This window comes from Sciurus carolinensis, chromosome 18 (assembly GCF_902686445.1).
Source record: "Sciurus carolinensis chromosome 18, mSciCar1.2, whole genome shotgun sequence".
Lineage (NCBI taxonomy): Eukaryota > Metazoa > Chordata > Mammalia > Rodentia > Sciuridae > Sciurus > Sciurus carolinensis.
In genome coordinates, this window is record NC_062230.1 from 7,669,999 (window position 1) to 7,688,410 (window position 18,412).

General features: G+C 54.8%; 1 protein-coding gene and 1 long non-coding RNA gene across 2 annotated transcripts in view; both read right to left on the reverse strand.

Annotated features, from left to right (window-relative positions):
- Nucleotides 1–1,799: 1,799 nt before the first annotated feature.
- Nucleotides 1,800–3,247, reverse strand: LOC124970371 (uncharacterized). Its single transcript, XR_007106111.1, has 3 exons — nt 3,121–3,247; nt 2,058–2,163; nt 1,800–1,959 (listed from the first exon to the last, which is right to left on the reverse strand). It is a non-coding gene; the product is annotated as an uncharacterized LOC124970371 (long non-coding RNA).
- Nucleotides 3,248–3,701: 454 nt separating this feature from the next.
- The window catches only part of Zan (zonadhesin), a 32,919-nt gene continuing 18,208 nt past the window's right edge, over nt 3,702–18,412 (reverse strand). Inside the window, 22 exon segments of the mRNA XM_047534151.1 lie at nt 3,702–3,760; nt 3,854–3,932; nt 3,934–4,088; nt 4,516–4,655; nt 4,893–5,066; nt 5,314–5,485; nt 5,684–5,819; nt 6,046–6,296; nt 6,688–6,826; nt 7,634–7,845; nt 10,970–11,304; nt 11,667–11,791; nt 11,935–12,099; nt 12,200–12,450; nt 13,270–13,414; nt 13,570–13,775; nt 14,704–14,880; nt 15,174–15,268; nt 15,594–15,705; nt 16,066–16,246; nt 16,447–16,694; nt 17,381–17,522. Coding sequence (XP_047390107.1) covers nt 3,702–3,760; nt 3,854–3,932; nt 3,934–4,088; nt 4,516–4,655; nt 4,893–5,066; nt 5,314–5,485; nt 5,684–5,819; nt 6,046–6,296; nt 6,688–6,826; nt 7,634–7,845; nt 10,970–11,304; nt 11,667–11,791; nt 11,935–12,099; nt 12,200–12,450; nt 13,270–13,414; nt 13,570–13,775; nt 14,704–14,880; nt 15,174–15,268; nt 15,594–15,705; nt 16,066–16,246; nt 16,447–16,694; nt 17,381–17,522 — 3,699 coding nt within the window.

Sequence of the window (18,412 nt, forward strand, 5' to 3'; positions counted from 1 at the left end):
AGTATGCCACCCGCCCGGGCAGGTTCTCCCAGCCCCGTGGGAAGGCAAGGAGGAACCTGAGTGTGTCTGGCCACCCCACCCCCACTTGTCCCTCCCAGACAGGAAGATGAGGCTGGGGTCTGTCCCCCATTCCATCCCCCTCAGCCTTCTCCCTCCCACCACAAAGGACACCCACAGAGGTAGGCTCTGGCCCACCTCACTTAACTGAGCAGATTTTTTCCACTTCTGCCTCCCAGTCACCCCCTGTTGTCATCTTGGGGTCAGCACAGGACCTCCCAGCCCAGGGAGCCCTGGGCAGTGAGCTGGTTCTACCTCCACAGCCCTGACACCCTGGGGTCCTCTGCCCCTTCTCTCCCTTGGCGACTACCACCCACGTTTGGTATCGGAGGGGGGGGTGGAAGGGATTCGGTCCTGCCTGAGGGAGTGGATCACCCAGAGGCCAGCCCCCCAGCCCCCGTCCCCTGCCAAGCAGACATCCGGGCTAGATAAGGTAGCCTTCCAGGGCCTCGGGAAGGAAAGGTCAACGCAGGAGGGCGGGAACAGCAGAGGCAAAGATGAAGACCAGGTGCAGGAGCGGAGCCCAGGAGGCCCAGCTCAGTTCCAGAGGCTGCCCTGCAACCTTCCCGGGTGTGGGGCTCCTGCACTAAGGAGGGAGGGCCATGCCAGGCAGGGTGGCTGACCAGGGGCACCCCTTCTTTTCCAGGCTGGTTCCCCAACCAGGTTGCTGCAGGGCTGGTCTCAGGGGATAAGCTCAGAGCTGATGCCTTTGGAGGACCCCCTGTCTTCCCTGTTCCAATATCCCCGGGTCCCCTGACCCTCAGGGTCCTATACCCCAGCCCTCCCCCTGACCAGCTGGACACCTTCCAGCCCTCCCCTCAGGCTGCCTGGTGGGAAGAATGAGCCCCCCATCCCTCACCCCCAGGGAGGGACAGAAAACAAGCCATTTAACCTCATGCTGGGCTGGATGGTTTGCCCTCCGAAACCTGCACCAACCCCACCCTTGTTTCCATAGTAACTTTCAGGTCCTTTAGGGAAATGGAGAAATGGGGAGGGTGGGGTCCTTCCCTGAGGGCCACTCTTGAGAAAGAGCCACAATCCCCATCCTTGGCCTCTACCCAGGGGGGAATTTCATCATGAGAAATATATAGCTTGCCAGGGGGTGGTGCCTGCAATCCCAGTGACTCAGGAGGCTGAGGCAGGAGGACTACAAGTTCCAGGCCAGCCTCAGCAATTGAGGCCTTAAGCAGTTTAGCAAGACCCCTTTAAAAACAAAAAAGGGCTGGAGATTTAGCTTAGTGGTGAAGCACCTCTGAGTTCAATCCCCGATACCCCAAATATATATATGTAGAGAGAGGGAGCTTCTCAGAATGATTTTTTATTCCCCTTAGTGGGGAACCGAGGCCTGTCCTCTAAGAACCAGGGTTCCTGGGTAAAGATGGACACATGATGCCTTTTCTCCTGCACCCCAGGCCCCAGCCTTCTTTCCACCTGCTTCCCTGCCTTCTGCCTCTCCTGTCCATGGCATCTCCCAGTGCTGATGGGCTCCTCCCATGGTCTCCTCCAAGGGACAAGCCCCCTTCCTCCTCAGATCTGGCTCTTGTTCAGATCGAACCCGGGACCTCATGCATGCTAAGCCAGGGCTCTCCCAGTGGGCCACACCCCCAGCCCAACAGCACCCAGGCCTTGGCCCCCACCCCCCTCCCTCCAAAGACCCACCTCATAGACCCAGTGCTTCTGCCATAGTCACAGAAATGCAGACCTCAAAAATAAATTCTTTTTATGTCCACGTGTGACGACAACTCAGAACCCGGTGGCTCTGAAGGCAGCCTCAGGAACAGAGGAGAGACAGAAAACCGGCCTCCGGGGTGGACTCAGCTCCGGCTGTGCAGGTGCTGGCCCCAGGGTGGGCTCTCACCTGTGTCCCCCCACGGGCCTCTATTCAGGCTCTGCATTTTCTCCCTAGGAGGCAGCAGAGAACAGATGTGGCCCACAGTGTGGCCTGTCCCTCCCCCCACACCCCTGCTGACCCCCCCACTCTTCACCTGCCTGGGACTCACCTCCTCCTCCTCCTGGTCCTGTAAACACACTCTCTGATCACCACCGACACGATGACCACCGCGGGCACCAGCATGCCCAGTAGGATGGCCACGAAGCTGGATGCTTCTGGATACAGGGAGAAACGGATGTGGACGGGAAGGACCAAGGGGGCCGAGGGGTGCAGAAGGAGGCAGTCCCTGCTGGTCTTTGGTGGGCAGCACGAGGGACCTCATCTCCCTAAAGCTCCGGGCCTGGTTGGTGGTTCTCCCAAGGCTTTAGGCCTTAGTGGCCTTGTCCCCCAGCAGCCCCTTCTGGTCCCAGACACAACTCCCAGAAGCCCTTTACGGAGATTTTTACCTAGCAGGTCCCTAGAGCCTCAGGTATCCCTGCCAGTGTTTCTCAAAACGCAGCCCAGAAACACTTCCCCTAGCCAGGACCTGGCTGCTTGTTACAAAAGTAGACTTCAGGGCCCACTTCAGACCTACTGAACCCAAATCTCTGGGGGTGAGTCCTGGAACGTGTTAAACAAGATACCCCCTGGGGCTGGGGCTGTAGCTCAGTGGTACAGCACTCGCCTAGCACGCATAAGGCACTGGGTTCCATCCTCAGCACTACATAAAAATAAATGGATCAAATAAAGGTTTAAAAAAAAAAAAAAAAAGTTACCCCCACCCAGTCTTGGGTAGGATAAACTTGGAGAACCACAGCCCCAGCGGCACAGTGGAATTTGAGCTTTGGGTAGGAAAAAATAGTAAAAGGTCCAGAAAAGCATACAGGGGCACAGATGGGGAAATAACGGGGCGAGGCATGTGGTGGGGTGGGGGAGTGGAGAGTCAGGGTTTGAAGAGAAGATTCCAGAGCATGCGGGTAGGAGATGGGCACAGGGACTAGTCAAGGATCCCTGTCTGGCTAAACTCTAGGGATCATTATGCTATGATTCCTATTCTACTGGATGTATATTATATATTATTATATCTATTGATATCATATCTACACTATCTGTATCTATAGCTATAATAGATACGTGTTCATATTATACATATAAAACAGTTGTGTGGGTCTGGGCCTGGGCGATGCCCTCACCTGGCTTTTTAGGGGGAGGGATGTCCTGCGGCTCCGTGCACAGGTCTCCCCCATAGCCGAGGTCACACTCGCAGGTGAAGCTGGCTCCCTGCTCCTGACACCGGCCATCATTCTGACAGGGGTTCCGTAGACATGGGGTTTCTGCAAGGATGCAGGGCTGTGAGGGGCTCTGGAGGACTCTTCTGGTGCAGGGGAGGCCAGGCTGAAGGCTGGACCCAGGAAGGAAGCAGTAGCCTCCAGAGCCTGGCTCTAGCCCTACCAGCCTGGGCTCTGGGGAAATTGCTTAACCTCTCTGAACTTCGTCTTCATACCCACAAGGTGGGTGCTCTGTGTTTGCCACCAGGTGCTGCAGAAAAGGACTGAAGGGACGGGGCTCTGGAGGTAATGGATGCTCAGGGGAGGAGAGGGCCTTTTCCTTTGCCCTTTCCTAAAAAGGGAGGCGTGCACTTCCTGATATCAAGGTCTGGGAACTCCAGGTGGCCCGCCTTCCATCTCAGGGTGGGGAGCAACATGGAGGCGAGAGAGGCCCAGGCTCACCTCGGAAGCAGCCTCGGGTGAAGTTGCCCAGGGTGCAGGTTTCCTCAGCACTGCAGCCGAAGGGCTCGCACCGCAGGACTCCCGAGCTGGCGCAGGTACAGCGCTGAGAGCAATCCTCAGTCACAAAGCTGTCACCCAGCTGGAAAGGGAGAAGGGCGAGTTGGGGTTCTGGTTGCAGCTGGCTCTGGCTCTGCACCGCGGCTTCCCTGGCCTCCCGCCGCCAGCCCCGACCTGGTGATAGACACCGTCTGTGGTGCAGCCGCAGTCAGCCACGGGGAGGCTCTGAGCACCACTGTAGGCATAGCCTGGGAGGTTGGCACAGCCTTCCACGCAGGGGCCCTTGCAGTCCCCGAGGGCCTCCAGGTTAGCACAGGACAGCAGGCAGGGCATCATGCAGCTCTGATACACCGTATTGGCTGGACATGTCATGGCTGAGGGGCAGAGGCACGGTCAGGCGTGGGGCCAGTCAAAAAGACATGGGGGCTATGGGGACAGTGGGGCTGAAGGTGGAAGAGGGGGTACAAGGTCGCCCCAGAGGGCACAGAGCTGCCTGTAGGCAGGAGAGCTCGAGGGGCATGTCGGCTCTGTCTGCGGTGTTCATCGGGAACATGAGCGTAGTGAACTCCGCGGACAGAGACGCACTGGAGAGAGGATGGGGCGGAATGGTGGGGAGGCTCCCAGAGCGGGTGGGACAGGGTCAGGTGGAAGAGATGTGCTGCCTTGAACTTGCTGGGGGCTGAGGGACAGAGGAGCCAAGGTAGGAAGCCCAGGGTGGGGACAGAGGTGGGAGAAGGGTCAGGCGGGAGACGGACTGGCAGGGGAGTCAGGGCCAGCTGCCAGGCAGGGGCAGTGCCTCACCACAGTGGGTGTGGTCCCGCCAGCTGGCTAGGCTGGCGCCCGCCTCTTGACAGGTGATGGCGTACCCACTGAAAACCTGGCAGCGCAGCTCCTCTTGGTCTTTGGGGTCCTGGACTGTACACAGATCAACCACACAGTGCCTGGGGTCCAGGGAAGGGGAGGGGAGGCTGTCACCCACAGGGAGGCAAGGACTCACCCCTGCAGAAGAGGGCCTGGAGCCCCCAACGGAAGACCTCAGGCAGTGTCAAGGGGGGTCACCAGGAAGTGAGGTCACAGGGAGAAGGAAGGCAGGCAAGGCTGGGGGTCAGAGCAGGACCCAGGGAAAGGCTGGAGCAGGAACTGAGGCCGTGCTCACAAGTCCTGGGCCCGTGACTCACTCCTGGAAGGGCTCTGGGGCCACAGTCTGGTGACAGGCAGCAAAGGGGCCCTGGGGGTCCACCAGCACACTACAGGCCTGGGTGCTGTTGATGAGGGCCAGCTGCTCCACGCTGCACGCCGACTCCAGCGAGCGGGGCTCTTCCTGTGCTTCCTCTTCCTCTTCCCGGAGGGCCCTGCAAGGGAGAAGCCAGGGGCCAGGTGAGGCCCTGGAGGGAGGTGAACTTGGGGAGGAATAACGGGGGAGAGAGGCCAAGGCAAGGGCTGGGGCACTGCTGGGATTTCCACTGAGCGGGCGCCCCGGGTCAGTCTGAGGAGAGCGACGGAGGTGAGGAAGGGAGGTCTCTCTGCCAGAACCCAGAGCCAGAGAGGGAGGGTAGCAGCTGTGGTCAGACCCTGGTCCTCCTGAGCCCCAACTCTCACCTTGGGGAGCGTGAGAGAGGCTCATCCCCATTTGCCTCCCAACTGTTGCCAAAGACAAGGAGGTTCTGGGTGAGCCTGCCGTCGGGCAGCGTGAACTCATTGGAGCGGTCCCCGTCGTAGTTCCCGCACATGCCCCGCACCAGCCCCTGGTACATGCTGGGCAGGGTGATCACTGCGGGAGGAAGAGGGTGCCCTGCAGTGAACCCTTGTGCTGGTCCCCTACCTCCTCTTGGGTCCCCAACTCGAGCTGGAGTCCCCATTCCCAGGCAAGGCTTCTCTCTTCACAACTAGCCCGTCTCTGCAGGGCATTCCCATCCCCCCTGCACCCCAGAACTATGCCCTTTGCCCTCTGTCCCCCTCTCTCTGGTACCTGCATTGATCTTTGCACCACCACCCAAGCTGACGACCAGTTCAAAGTCGGTGACCAGAAACAGCCGCTGGCCCTGCATGGTGACGTGCAGGCGATCACTGGGATTGTAGGGGATGGACGTCTTCTGGTTGTTGACCTGCAGGGGAAGATAAGTGGATAGCTGCTGCAGGGCTGGAGCCGGCTGATGGCCTGCTGCTCTTGCTGTGCCTGGCTTTGCCCATATTCTCCCCTTCTCTGTACCGTTCAGTCACTCAATGGGCCTGCCTTCACATCCGGGAACTTCCCAGAAGCAGGGCGCCCTGGCTTCACCAGCTTCAGGTGGCCTCCCTAGACATCGAGACCCCAGCCTGACTCCTACTAACCAGAAGTGTCAGTCCGGCCTGGAACTGGAATTTGTAGCCATAGACGAAGGTGATCACTTCATGCAAGAAGATCAGGCCGGGGGCGGACGAGTACACCTTGTTCCGCCCCTGAACCACCAGCTTCTCCAGCCCACTGGGGAGTTTGTCCACTGTCTTTACGAGGATGTAGGTCATGCGACCCTGGAAGCGGTAGTTGAACCTATCAAACGTGCGGTAAGTGGGGTCCCCGTAGACGGAGCATTGTTCCGATTCTGCCAAGAAAGGCAAACACTGAGAAGAGACACTGCCCAGATGAGTCCTGGGAACCCCTATTGCCATGGCACCTCCTGTCACCTCGCATAGGCCCCGGGCTCCCTGGACACTTGACCTTCTCCCTCTCTAGCCCCCAGTGCAACCTTAATCTGGATCTTCTCACCCTCCCCTCTCTTTTGGACTTTAAGGCAGGGGGTCCTGAGAGGATCCATAACTTGCCTCTGACCGGAGCTGGCCAGAGTCTCAATTTGAAGCCAGGCCTCCTGACCCCAGTTGCCCACCCCGTGACTACCTTGCCGGGCGCCTTCCCCGGGGTCAGCTCCTGCTTGCCCCGCCTCACTCCTCCTGGGCCCCAGCTGCGCCCCTTTCCACCTGCCCCAGGCTCCCTACTGTCAGGGGCGCAATTGTTGGTTCCTTCTTTGTGCTGGCAGTGGGACTGAGCAGGGCAGCGGAAGGCCTTGCACTGAATGCTTCCTCCCGTGCAGGAGCAGGCCTGCGTGCAGCCTGTGGAGATCCAGGTCTTGCCCATCTGTAGAAACCACCAGAAAAGACAGAAAGGGAGCGGGGAGGGTGGGTTCTCCTTCCTCTCGCTCCTTCAGCTAAGCCCAGTGTCTAAAGCCAAGCCTGGCCAGCCTTTGTCTGCTGGTTGAATCCAACCAAACTTGGATGAAAATATATTTTTTTTAAATTGCACTTGGGCCAAATTTGGCATTATTCCCTAGAAAATACAATATGACAATAGTCACATGACACGAACATTACAATAGCTATCACATGTTGTCTAGAGATGATTTAAACTCTACAGGGAAGATGTGCAAATGTTCCATGCACGTACTATGCTATTTTATGTAAGGGACTTAAGCATCCTCAGATTTTAGTATCATTGGGGGTCCTGGATCCAGTCATTCTCATGGATATTCAGGAACCTATGTATTAACCCTGGGGAGAGGCCGTTACAGTGCCATTTAGATCTTTATGTCACTATGTCCTCCCCAAAGGTTCTTGGTGTCTTACATAGGCTCTTCAGGATGTGCTACTGGACCCATTTTACAGAAGAGAAAACTAAGGTATCAGAGGTCATCTGACTCATCAGTGGTCTAACTGGGATTCGAACACAGATCATCCCACACAAAGGCCCTGCTCTTTCTGCCATACCCTTCTATGTCCCAGTTGCATGGATTCCTCACCTCCCAAACCCAAACCATGCACTACCTGCATTCACACCCCAGAACCAGCCACAGAGACAAGGGAGCCCCAGGCTGAGAGATGCTGAGGAAAGAACAAGTCCAGTCCTCAAGGTCTGTGATCCCCGCCCCCACTTCCTCTGCCCACTCACAGGGATGGTGCCACCCTGGGCATCCTTGCAGCCACAACTACTTTTGGAAACACACTTGTTCCCATTCATCACATAGCCGGACCGACAGAGGCAACCCTCAGCGCAGGTGGAAGGGCGTCTACCATTCTTGCAGCGGCCTTCGGGGTTCGAGCAGGAGGTCGGGCAGGTGGGAAGGCAGTTACTGTAGCTGGAATGAGCCGGGCATTCCATAGCTGTAGGGCAGAGGGAAGTGGGGTAAGTGGAGGGGCTCAGAGGTTGCCCCAGAGGTCAGATCCTCCAGAAACCAGGCTGGGGGAATGACCAACAAGGCTTGGGGTTTCTTTCCTCATTCACTCATCAAACGTTTACTGAGTGTGGGCCCTGTGCCAGGACCTGAGGGGGAGAGAGTAAGAACAGCTCTCCCAGGTTCAGTGAGAGCGTCTGCCCAGCCTGTGCAAGGACCTGGGTTCTATGCCCACCACCACTGAAGGAGTGGCTCTCCTGAGTCAATGTGGGAGACTGAGGTCCCCAGCAATAGCAGCATGACCTTGATGTGCATGGTAAGTATGTGACAGGTAGATATGCAGCAGGCATATTGGTGGAACGGAGCAGGGACATATCGACTCTGTCAGGGGAGTTCAAGAAATGACTCTAGAAGAAAGTGTGAATGAAGGGAAATGCATACCATGTTCATGGACAGGAAGAGCCAGTGACACACAGATGCCATTTCTCCCCCAGTTAATTTATAAATTTAATGTGACTCCAATAAAACCAACCAACAGGGTCATGTGTGTGTGTGTGTGTGTGTGTGTGTGTGTGTTCACAGGATAAGGTGGTTTTAAAGTTGAGATAAAGATACCAGCAAACTAAAAAAAAAAAAAAAAGATAAGCAAAGTAGAAAGGCCAGGAAAACTTGTGTGTGTGTGCAGGGATCCTGGGAATTGAACCCAGGTCAAACTTGTGATCTTCCCACCACAGCCTCCCAAGTCTCTGGGAATTACCACTGCACCCTGCACCAGGATAACTTTTAAAAAGAAGAGAAGTGATTAGTGAAGACGCCTACCAAAAATTAAAACACATTTTAGATTCCCAAGGATCACAGCATGTGTTACTGGTATATGAAGATACAAACCAATGAAGCAGGAAATAAAATCTAGATACAACTGGGTACAGTGGTGCACACCATAATCCCAGTGACTCTGGAACCTGAGGCAGGAGGATCACAAGTTTGAAGCCAGCCTCAGAAACTTAGTGAGGCCCTAAGTATCTCAGTGAGACCCTGTCTCTAAATAAAAAATACAAAAGGCTGGGGATGTGGCTCAGTGGTAAAGTACCCCTGGGTTCAATCTCCAGTAGCAAAATTAATGAATAAAATTAAAAATTTTAAAACCAGATGCAGATTCAAACATATGGGAATTTAGTATTTGATAAATCGTAGCATCTCAGTTGGTGGGGAAAGTTGGTCTAGTTATTTAATAGTGCAGGAACAACTTGTTAGCCTTCTGGAAAAAATTAAACAAAGTTGATTCATATCTCATTCTACATGCCAGGATAATTCCTCATGGGTCAAAAATTTAAACATAAAAAAGAAACCATAAAAGTCCTAGAGTAAAGCATGGGCAAAAAATAAATAAATTTAACTTTGGTGGGGGGGGACAGCATCTGTAACTATGGTCTAAGATGCAGAATCTATAAAACAAAAATTAATATTTTTAGGGTTGGGGTTGTCCCTCCGTGGTAGAGTGCTTGCCTAGCACGCTCAGGTCCCTGGCTTCAATCCCCAGCACCGCAAAAAAAAAAATTCAATCCCATAAAAATATTTTTTTCCCTGCATGGCAATAAAGTAAAAAGATTTTTTTAAAAAAGGAACTGGAAACATTTGTGTAACTTGGAGCACTAATAAAGGGCTACTTTCCATAACAGATAAAGGACTTCTCTAAAACAGTTTGATAAAGACCAACAACTTAGTGGAAAAATTGGAACAGACAAGAGCGGAGAGCTCACAGGAAGGGAAATTCAATTGGCTCTTAAATATATGAACGAATGTACAATCTCACTTGAAATAAGAAAAAATGCAAGTTAAGACTCATTATTTTTTACTTATCGGATTGTCAAGAATCCAAAAGGCTGGTAGCGCACTGGCTTGGTGAGAATGGGGGAGACGGACACTCTCATGTGTTGCTGGTGGAAACGTAAATTCTTCAACTCCTCTGGAAGGACAACACCTCTCCAAAGTACAAATGCACACAGTTCTGGTCCCAATACTTCCGTTTCTAGGATTTATCTTACAGACAGAGTGACATACACAGAACACCATACATGCGGGAGGTTATTCCCCTCAACACCGATTGCAAAAGTAAAATGTTGGAAACAACCAGAAAGTCCATCAAAGGAGCAATTAAATAAGTTGTGATAAATAAATCAGGATACGGCTGGGGGTGTGGCTCAGTGGTGTAGGGCTTGCCTAGCAAGTGTGAGGTGCTGGGTTCCATCCCCAGCATCGCAAAAAGAAAATATTATATGGTAGTCAGGCGCAGTGGTATAGACCTGTAATCCCAGTGACTTGGGAGGCTGAGGTAGGAGGATCGAAAGTTCAAGACCAGCCTCAACAACTTAGGGAGACCCTGTCTCAAAACAAAAAGGGCTGGGGATGTAGCTCAGTGGTAAAGTGCCATGGGTTCAATCTCCAGCACCATAAAAAAATTAAGTATATGAAAGGATGTGTGCAGGTTCTATGCAAATACTATGCCATTTTACACAAAGGAACTGGAACAGTCTCAGATTTTGGTATTGTCAGGGGTCCTGAAACCAATCAATCTCCTGTGCATACCAAAGAATGACTGTACCTACTAAAAAAAATGTCATCGATTGCTGTTTTAAATTTGAGAAGGTTCTGCATTTAGATAGTGCAAAGATACTAAAGAACACTTGAAAAGGGGTGACTATCATGCTATGTGAATAATCACAGTTATAATTTTTTGTTTTTAAAGAAAAGAGCTACAGAAGATGCCTAGTCTCCAGGGGGCGGAAAGAGAGCCTACCAGACACCGGACCGTGTGGGAAGGGAGTCAGAGAGAAGGGAGAGGCCGGGCTGGAGGTCCTGGATGTTACTGTGCCGAGCTTGGCCTTAACCTTGCAGGAGGAGAGTAATCACATTTCCTTTGGGAAAGTGGCATCAGTACAGGAGCTGAGAAGCAGTTGCCCTGGTACGAGGGGCTCTGGTTAGGAGGGGACTGTAACCAGTCCTTGTCAGAGAGAAGATGAGGTCAGAAGGAAGTCAGGAGCAATCAGAAAAGAGAATGAGGGAGCTCTGAGGGACAGGTGGGGAGAAGCAGGGTGACTGGAGGGGACACTCACGGCAGAAGCTGCTGTTTCTCCAGATTGGGGGCTTGAGCCCCTGGTTCTGGCAGGCGTCCCCGTAGGCCTGGAAAGCCTGGCAGAGGGCTCCCGTGAGGCTTCCAGAGTCACAGAACTTGTTCCGACAGACCAGCAGGAAGGGCTGGACGTCCACGTGGGAGGCGCACCGGGACCAGGCAGGGGCCTGGAGGGCAGCTTGGCAATTTCCCCGCGCTGTCTCGGCGTCGACTAGCTTGCAACGGACTTTGACTCTGCCCTTATTCTCTCTGTCCTGGCTTTCCACTGGGGCCTGGGTTTCCTCTCTGCTCTGGGTTTCCTCTGAGACCTGCTGGCAACTGGGAGGGGAAAGAAATGGATCAACAGAGGGGCAACCCTCCCTGTCTCTGAAGACGATGACTGGGCACTTCCAAATGCCCCCAGGGAACCCTCTGGGCCTCCGGACCCTTCTCGTCTTCAGGGGAAGGTCTAAGCCAAACTTCCCAGCAGCTTCGTCTCCTCCCAGCTTTCTAAGGGAACATTTCTGCATTTCTGCAAATAGGTTCCAGCAGCCCTGGAGACCCAGCAGACGACCCCTCAAATCACGCACGCGAAGGAACATTCTGGTCTCCCTATCCCAGGTTGGCCTTGCAGTCTGGTTTCCCAGCTCATTCTGTTATGTAAAGGTACAGGGTATGGTGAAGTCTTAGGGGACAATTACTTTGGGTCTAAGCCTTTGTCCTTCCAACTGTCCATGAACTCCTGGTTATTGTGGACTAAGTCCTCACTGGGTGTCAAGAGCTCATCATCCTCCTCGCCATTGAAATTGCCGCACACGCCACACACCTGGGGGGGGACAGAGGACTTTTCAGGGCTGGGGAAGCCTAAGGGCAGTCTTCTCTGGAGCATCCGGTCCAGAGAACCACATAGAGAGGTGCATTGGGCAGCCCTCCTTCCCCACAACCAACAAGGTCAGGCCTAACCCTCACCTTGTCATAATAGACTATAGGGAGTTTGATCTCTAAGGACTGGTTGCCGTCAAATCGGATTTGTGCTCCATTATCAACACTGACGACAGTGTAGGTGCCGCTGGCAGTGATGCGGAGCCCAGGGATCTGGGATGTGGCGGGAAGTGTGGCTGGTGCATCATTGATCTGAAGAGGGGGGTGGTGTCTGTGAGCAGGAGGGCAGGACCAGAGTCCCCTCCCCAGAGCTTGCTTCTCCTTCTGGGCCACGTCACCACGCCCAGCTCACCAGCACCCGGTGGTTCTTCTTCAGGACGACCTTAGAATTGAAGATGTTGATGTAAAGCTCGGGCAGGGAGACGGGCCTGGCACTATCTTGTGGGTTGTTACTCTTGGCACTGATCTTGAAGAAAGGCAGGTTCATGTCGGGGTGGCACACTTTGACAAAGACGCGAGTGCAGGTGTCCACGATGGGTTGATGGCCAGTGCCATCAAAACTCACAAACTGGGAACCCCCTGAGACCTGACACACGCCCACATCTGGAGGGAAAGAGAGGGAGTTGAGAGATCACTCCACCTCTGGTAAGAACACTGTCCCAAGGGAGGTGCTCATGTGTTCTTCCTGCTGGGGAGCCCCAAGAAGGAAGGAGGACCTTGTTCAAGAAACAAATCAAGGCCCAAGGCCTGGCTGATATAACTCTTAGAGGCAGAGCGGGGTGTGAGTCTCCCAGGGAGGGATTTATAACATCCCATCCAAGTTCGTGGCTGCTGCAGGAGAATCATAGCCCCTGTATTTGAATGTTTGTCCCCCAGAATTCATGCATTGGAAACAATTTCCAAAGTCATAGGTTAGTGGTATTTGGAGGTGGTGCTTGATGCTACCTTGGGACACTGTAGAATCCCCACCAGCAGGAAGGCCCTCTCCAGATACAGCCCCTCACACCTGGACTTCCCAGCCTCCAGAACTGTAAGAAGTGCATTTCCGGGGCAGGGGTGTAGCTCAGTGGTAGAGCACTCGGCTAGCACTGGCAAGACCCTGGGTTCCATCCCCAGCACCAAGAGAAAGGAAGGAAGGAAAGGAGACATTTCTTTTCTTTATAAATTATCCAGTCTCCTGCGTTCTGATTCATCAACAGAAAATGGGTAACAGGTAACTATCTTACCTGTTTTCTGTTGCTGAATCAGACAGAACGCAGGAGACGGAACCCTGAGATGCCCTTCCAGGTAGTGGGGAGGCCTTCTAGCCTCATGAGAGCCAGAAACTATTTGGTACAGCGAGGTTGTGAACATGAACCTGAGTGCCACGGATGGAGGGTGGGTAGGGAGCGTGTTGGGGAGGGGGCACGCTGGCCCTCCTACCTGCAACCCGGCACTTGAACAGCCCATACAGGGCTCTGCAGGTCTCCCCCGTCTTGCAGGAGGTCCTCTGGCAGGTGATGTTGTTTTGGACAGAGCAGGTGCAGCGGGTGGTGCAGGTGTTCTCTGTGTACCAGCTCTCGCCCACCTGTGGGTGTGGGGATCGCAAGGCCAACAGGACTTTGGAAGGTGCAACCCCGCGAGGCCTCTGCCTTTGCTTGCCACCCGCCTGTCCCGCGCGTTCTCTCTGCCACCCCGACCCCCTGGCTGGTGGAAATGGGAAAGGCAGGTCTGGCCTCTCACCGGGTGGTAGAAGCCCTTCGGGTCGGTGCAGCCACACTGGCTGAGGGGCACACAGGACGTCCCGCTCAGGATGTTGTCTCCGTGGCACTCACATCCCTCCACACAGGGCAGAGGAGGGCACTTCATCGGGATCTTCAGGCTCAGGCAGTTGGCTGGGCAGGGGCTGGTGCAGTAGTTGTAGTGACTGCCGGAGGGACACCGCAGAGCTACAACGGACACCAGTGTTAGGAGGAGCAGAGTAGCCCCCTGGGGCGTCAGGAGGTGGCTGCCCCAGAGCATTACACCTAAAAAGAGTTCCGTGGCTGGGGATGGGGCTCCACCCAGCATGCAAAAGGTCCTGGGTTCCATCCTCAGCACCAAGGCGGGGGGTGGGGGCAAAGAGTAAATCTTATGTCATGTATGTTTCTTTTTCTTTTTTTAAAGAGTTTTTGCGAAAGAGAGGAAGAAAGGGGGCAGAGCCTGTAATCCCAGGAGGATCCCAAGTTCAAGGCCAGCCTGGGCAATTCGGTGAGACCCTGTCTCAAAATAAAGTGAAAAGGACTGGGAGTGTGGCTGAGTGGTAGAGGACTTGCCTAGCACGCAGGGGGCCCCAAATTCAATCCCCCGGACTTTAAGAAGAAGAGGGGTGGAGAAAGGGAACAGAGCCGGCCCAGGGACAAAGGAGGGCGACTGTTACCACCAAATAAAGGCAGAATTTCTTTTTCTTTTTCTTTTTTTTTTTTTTGGAACCAGGGATTGAACCCGGGAGCACTTCTTAACCACTGAGCCACATCCCCAGCCCTTTTTTTATATTTTTATTTAGAGACAGGGTCTTGCTCAATTGTTTAAGGCCTCACTAAGTTGCTGAGGCTGGCTTTGAACTCTCCATCCTCCTGCCTCAGCCTCCGGAGCTGCTGGGATTACAGGTATGCACCTCCACACCTGGAAAAGCAGACATTTTTCATGAGGAGAGAATCAGATGGCGGAGGCTCCGGTGCAGGGAGACCACTGGGCTGGGCTGGAGAGGCGGAGTGGAGAACAGAGCGAGACCCCACATGGGCGTGAGTGCTCTGAGCAGGTCGAAAAGCAGAGTTTGGGAGAATGGGGCCCGGGGGCTTCCTCTGGGCTGAGAGGGCAGGTGGTAAGGTCACTCACGGCAGAAGGAGCTGTTGCGCCAGGCGACGGCATGGCCAGTCAGGGCACACAGGGACGCGTAGGTTTGCAGGGAGTGGCACAGGGCCACAGTGCCGCCCTTAGTCCCACATTGGCCATACACGCAACTGGAGAAGCTGGCCTGCGGGGGCACAGCCCGATGGCACGGGGAGAAGGGACCTGGAGGAAGCACAAGGTGGGGACGGCGGGGGTGAGTAGGACTGTGCGTCTTCGGTGGAGCTAACTGGACATTCCTTTCCATCAGAACCTGGGTTTATTGGGAAATACTGGCTAAGACACAGAAGAGGCCTGGTCAGTCTCCCAAGAAGGTGATGCTGACCAGGCCACCGGGGCTGTCTGCCTCCCAGACTCCATTGTTTGTAGTCTGACGCTTGCTCCTTGCCTGACCCGTCTGCCTCCTCGGTGTCCAGTCCCTGGGGCAGAGGGGAGGGCAAAGGGCCAGTGTGTCTTACCCTGCGGGTCCACCAAGATGGCACAGGTCCTGTTCCAGGTATCTGACATGCTGTCATATTGGCAACTGGAGGACATGCCACCCCTCAGGTAGCAGCTGAATAAAGGGAGGAAAGGACAGGCACTTAGGACTGAGAAAACGTCCCCCAAACTGAAGCACATGGGAACGGGAACCAGGAAGAGGTCCAGGAGAAGAGAATTAAATGGCACCCTCAAGTAAGCCAGGCACTGCAGCAGGAAGGAACAAGGTGAGCTGGCTAGGAGAACTTCCTAAGAGGAGAAACCCAGCCGGGGCCAGTGTCCGGGCAGGAAGGAGTGCAGCAGAGAGGGAACGGGGATACGCAGGGGGCAGATGCATCCAGGAGGCCCTCTAAGATTTCCCCCAGTATCAGCTCCTTCTGATCCCCTGCCCCCCGGCTCACCCGGGTTCTGAGTCCTCCGCAGACTTCCAGGAGGCCCCCAGATAGATGGAGTTGCCTATGGGCCGCCTATCTGGGCGCAGGTTGTCATCTAAGCTGTTATTGTTGTAGTTCCCTGCAAAAAGAGGCAGTTAACAGGCAACAGAGGGACGGGCGCACCCAACTCCAGGGCCACCGCCTTCCCAACCAGAAGGGGAGAACCTGATTTGATGCCCGCTCTGCACACCAAAGCTGACCCTTTCTTCCACTTCTCCAGCTTGCCTGACCCCAGCTGATCTGACCCGTGCTTAATGACCCCTTGGCGGGTCCACCTGGGAAGTCCCCCCTGGCTTATCACTTCTTCTTGCTTCCCAGTGTCCTCAACTGATTCATCAGTTGACATTTGGGACACTTAATGGAGATGTGTAGGTAGGCCAAAACCTGACTGCGGTGCCCACCCTGTCCCAGTTTCCCCACAGTGGCCCAGGGAGCTCACCACACAGCCCACAGAGCTGGCCAGCATAGGAGGAGGGGACTGTCACCTCCACCAGATGATTCCCATCGTAGCGAACCTGAAGCCCAAAGGCCGTGTAGAGCAGGATAAAGGAGCCACTGAGCCTAATGATCACCTGGCCAGCCAGAGGCCACATGGGTAGGGACATCCGATAGCCGTTCACCTGCAGAGGTGGGGGATGCAGCAGGGGAGTCAGGAATTTGGAACAAAAATCAAATGATGGCAAAAATCTGGGAGCAGGGGCGGGTGATGGATGTTTGGGTCGGGCGAATCCAAGGAGGAGGGGTCCCGGGTCCCCCAGGGGCTCAGGAGCATGTTGACAAGGGGCACAGAAGAGGGACAGCAGGCCCAGGAGGCACGCACCACAACCCTGCGACCTTTGATCAGCGAGATTTTGAGGTTAAAGATCTGCACGTTGACGGCTTTGACGAAGGACAGTTCCAGGTTCCCATCGCGGATCTCGTTGGTGGTGCTCACAGCAAAGTTGTTCTCTCGGGAACTCACCGTGCAGGGGCGGACCAGGACGTAGGCACAGGTGCCCATGAAGTGGTGCAGAGCTCCGTCAAAGGTCAAGTAGTGGGGGTCACCCGAGGCGCTGCAGGTGGCCGCCCCTGGGGGGAAAGGACAGGGATGGGAGTCTTGCTGCCCCACGCCCGGGAAGCCCTGACCCAGGGCTGCCATCTTGGTGAGCCGGGGCTGGTAAGGTGGTACCTACAGCCCCTCCTTGAACCTGCTCTTTCTCAGGATGCCAAGGAGGGAGGCTACCCTCCCCAACTCCACTCTGAACCCTGGAAGATGGGGCTCTTGCTCTGGGAAACTGCCTCCCAGCTGGGGGTAGTTTTCATCTGTAATGTTCCCCAAAGGCCCCCGTTAGAGAGGTGGTCCCCAGCTTGGTGCTCTTGGAGGTGGTGGAGACGTTACAAGGCGGGGCTGGAGGGAGGTTTTAGGTCATTGGGGGGTGCTCTGGAAGGGGATTTGTGGAACCCTGGTCTCTTCCTTTTTATTTTCCTTCTGTCTCAGCCCTGAGGACAGCAGTGCTCTGTTCTGCCACATACTCCCCACCATGACCAGTGGCTTCCCCACAGGCCCAGAATCTACACAGTCAACCGACTAGGGGCTGAAATCTTCCAAACTGTGAGCCAAAAAACCCCTTTCTCTTTATAAGCTGATTTATCTCAGGTGTATGGTATTATAATGCCAAGCTGACTAATTCACAGCCCCTGGAGTCCCAGTCCCCTGGGGAAGCTGGGGTCTTCCCTTGCTTGAGGCCCCTGCTCACCTCCCCCCAGCCTCTCACCTTGGGCGTGGCAGCCATAGGTGCCATCTTGGAGGACACAGGCCTCCTGGGCCTTACAGTTCCAGGGCTGGCAGTGAATTCTGCGGTTGTTTTCACAGATACAGAACTCCTTGCAGCCTGGTTTGTACCACTGCTCCCCTAACTGGGGAAAGAAGAGAGAGCGGCTTTCCCCAGGTCCCACACAACAGCCCCCAAAGGCTGGCTGCTCGCGGGGCATCCCCTCTTTCAGAAGCTCTCTGCCTAGCTGTAAAAACCTGGCGCTGGCTCAGGGGTGGAGTGGCTTCCTCAAGTATTTGCTCACTCACTATTTCGGCTGAGCTGTCTGTGTACGGTGGGAGGTGTTAGGAATTCAGTAATGAACCAGATGGAACATGATCCTGTCCCTACGGAACTCACAGTTCAGTGAGGGACAACACATGTAAGTCAGTCAGCTTGTGGATACACAACTCCAATGCGATATGCATCCAAGCGGAACCGCCAGGGCACCCAGACACAGCTTCCCACTACGGTTACCACCCATAAGCACTTGCTGCGAGAATCCTGAGAGCAGCTTTCTGACTTTGCTTATCAGAAAGGCTTCAAGGAGGAGGGAGCATTTCAACAGGGCCTCAAGGGAGAGGAAGGATCCCAACAGGCAGAGGCAGAGCAGGGAATCAAAGGGGCTAGGGCAAAGGTCAATGTGGTTCCAGAGTAGAGTGCCTGTTTGATCCTCAGCACCAAACAGGGGACAAAAAGAAGGCAAAGCAAGACTTGGACTGAGAGCATTCATGGACTCAGCTTGGAGCAGAGCCACGGGGCCGCCAGGTGAACATGATGGCAGAGGTTATTCTGGAGACCGGAGAGCCACGGGCAGGCCTCTGGTGGGGGTTGGGCAAGGGAGAGCTGGGTTGTAGTGCTGCTGCTGAGAAGAGTGAAAACAGGCGTGTAGACAGAGACCCAGGCCCTTCTGCAGAGAAGGACCCTCGGTTCAGGCAAGACAGCATTTGAAAAGAGCACAGAGGAGACACAGAATTTCTCAGGACGTCAGAGGAT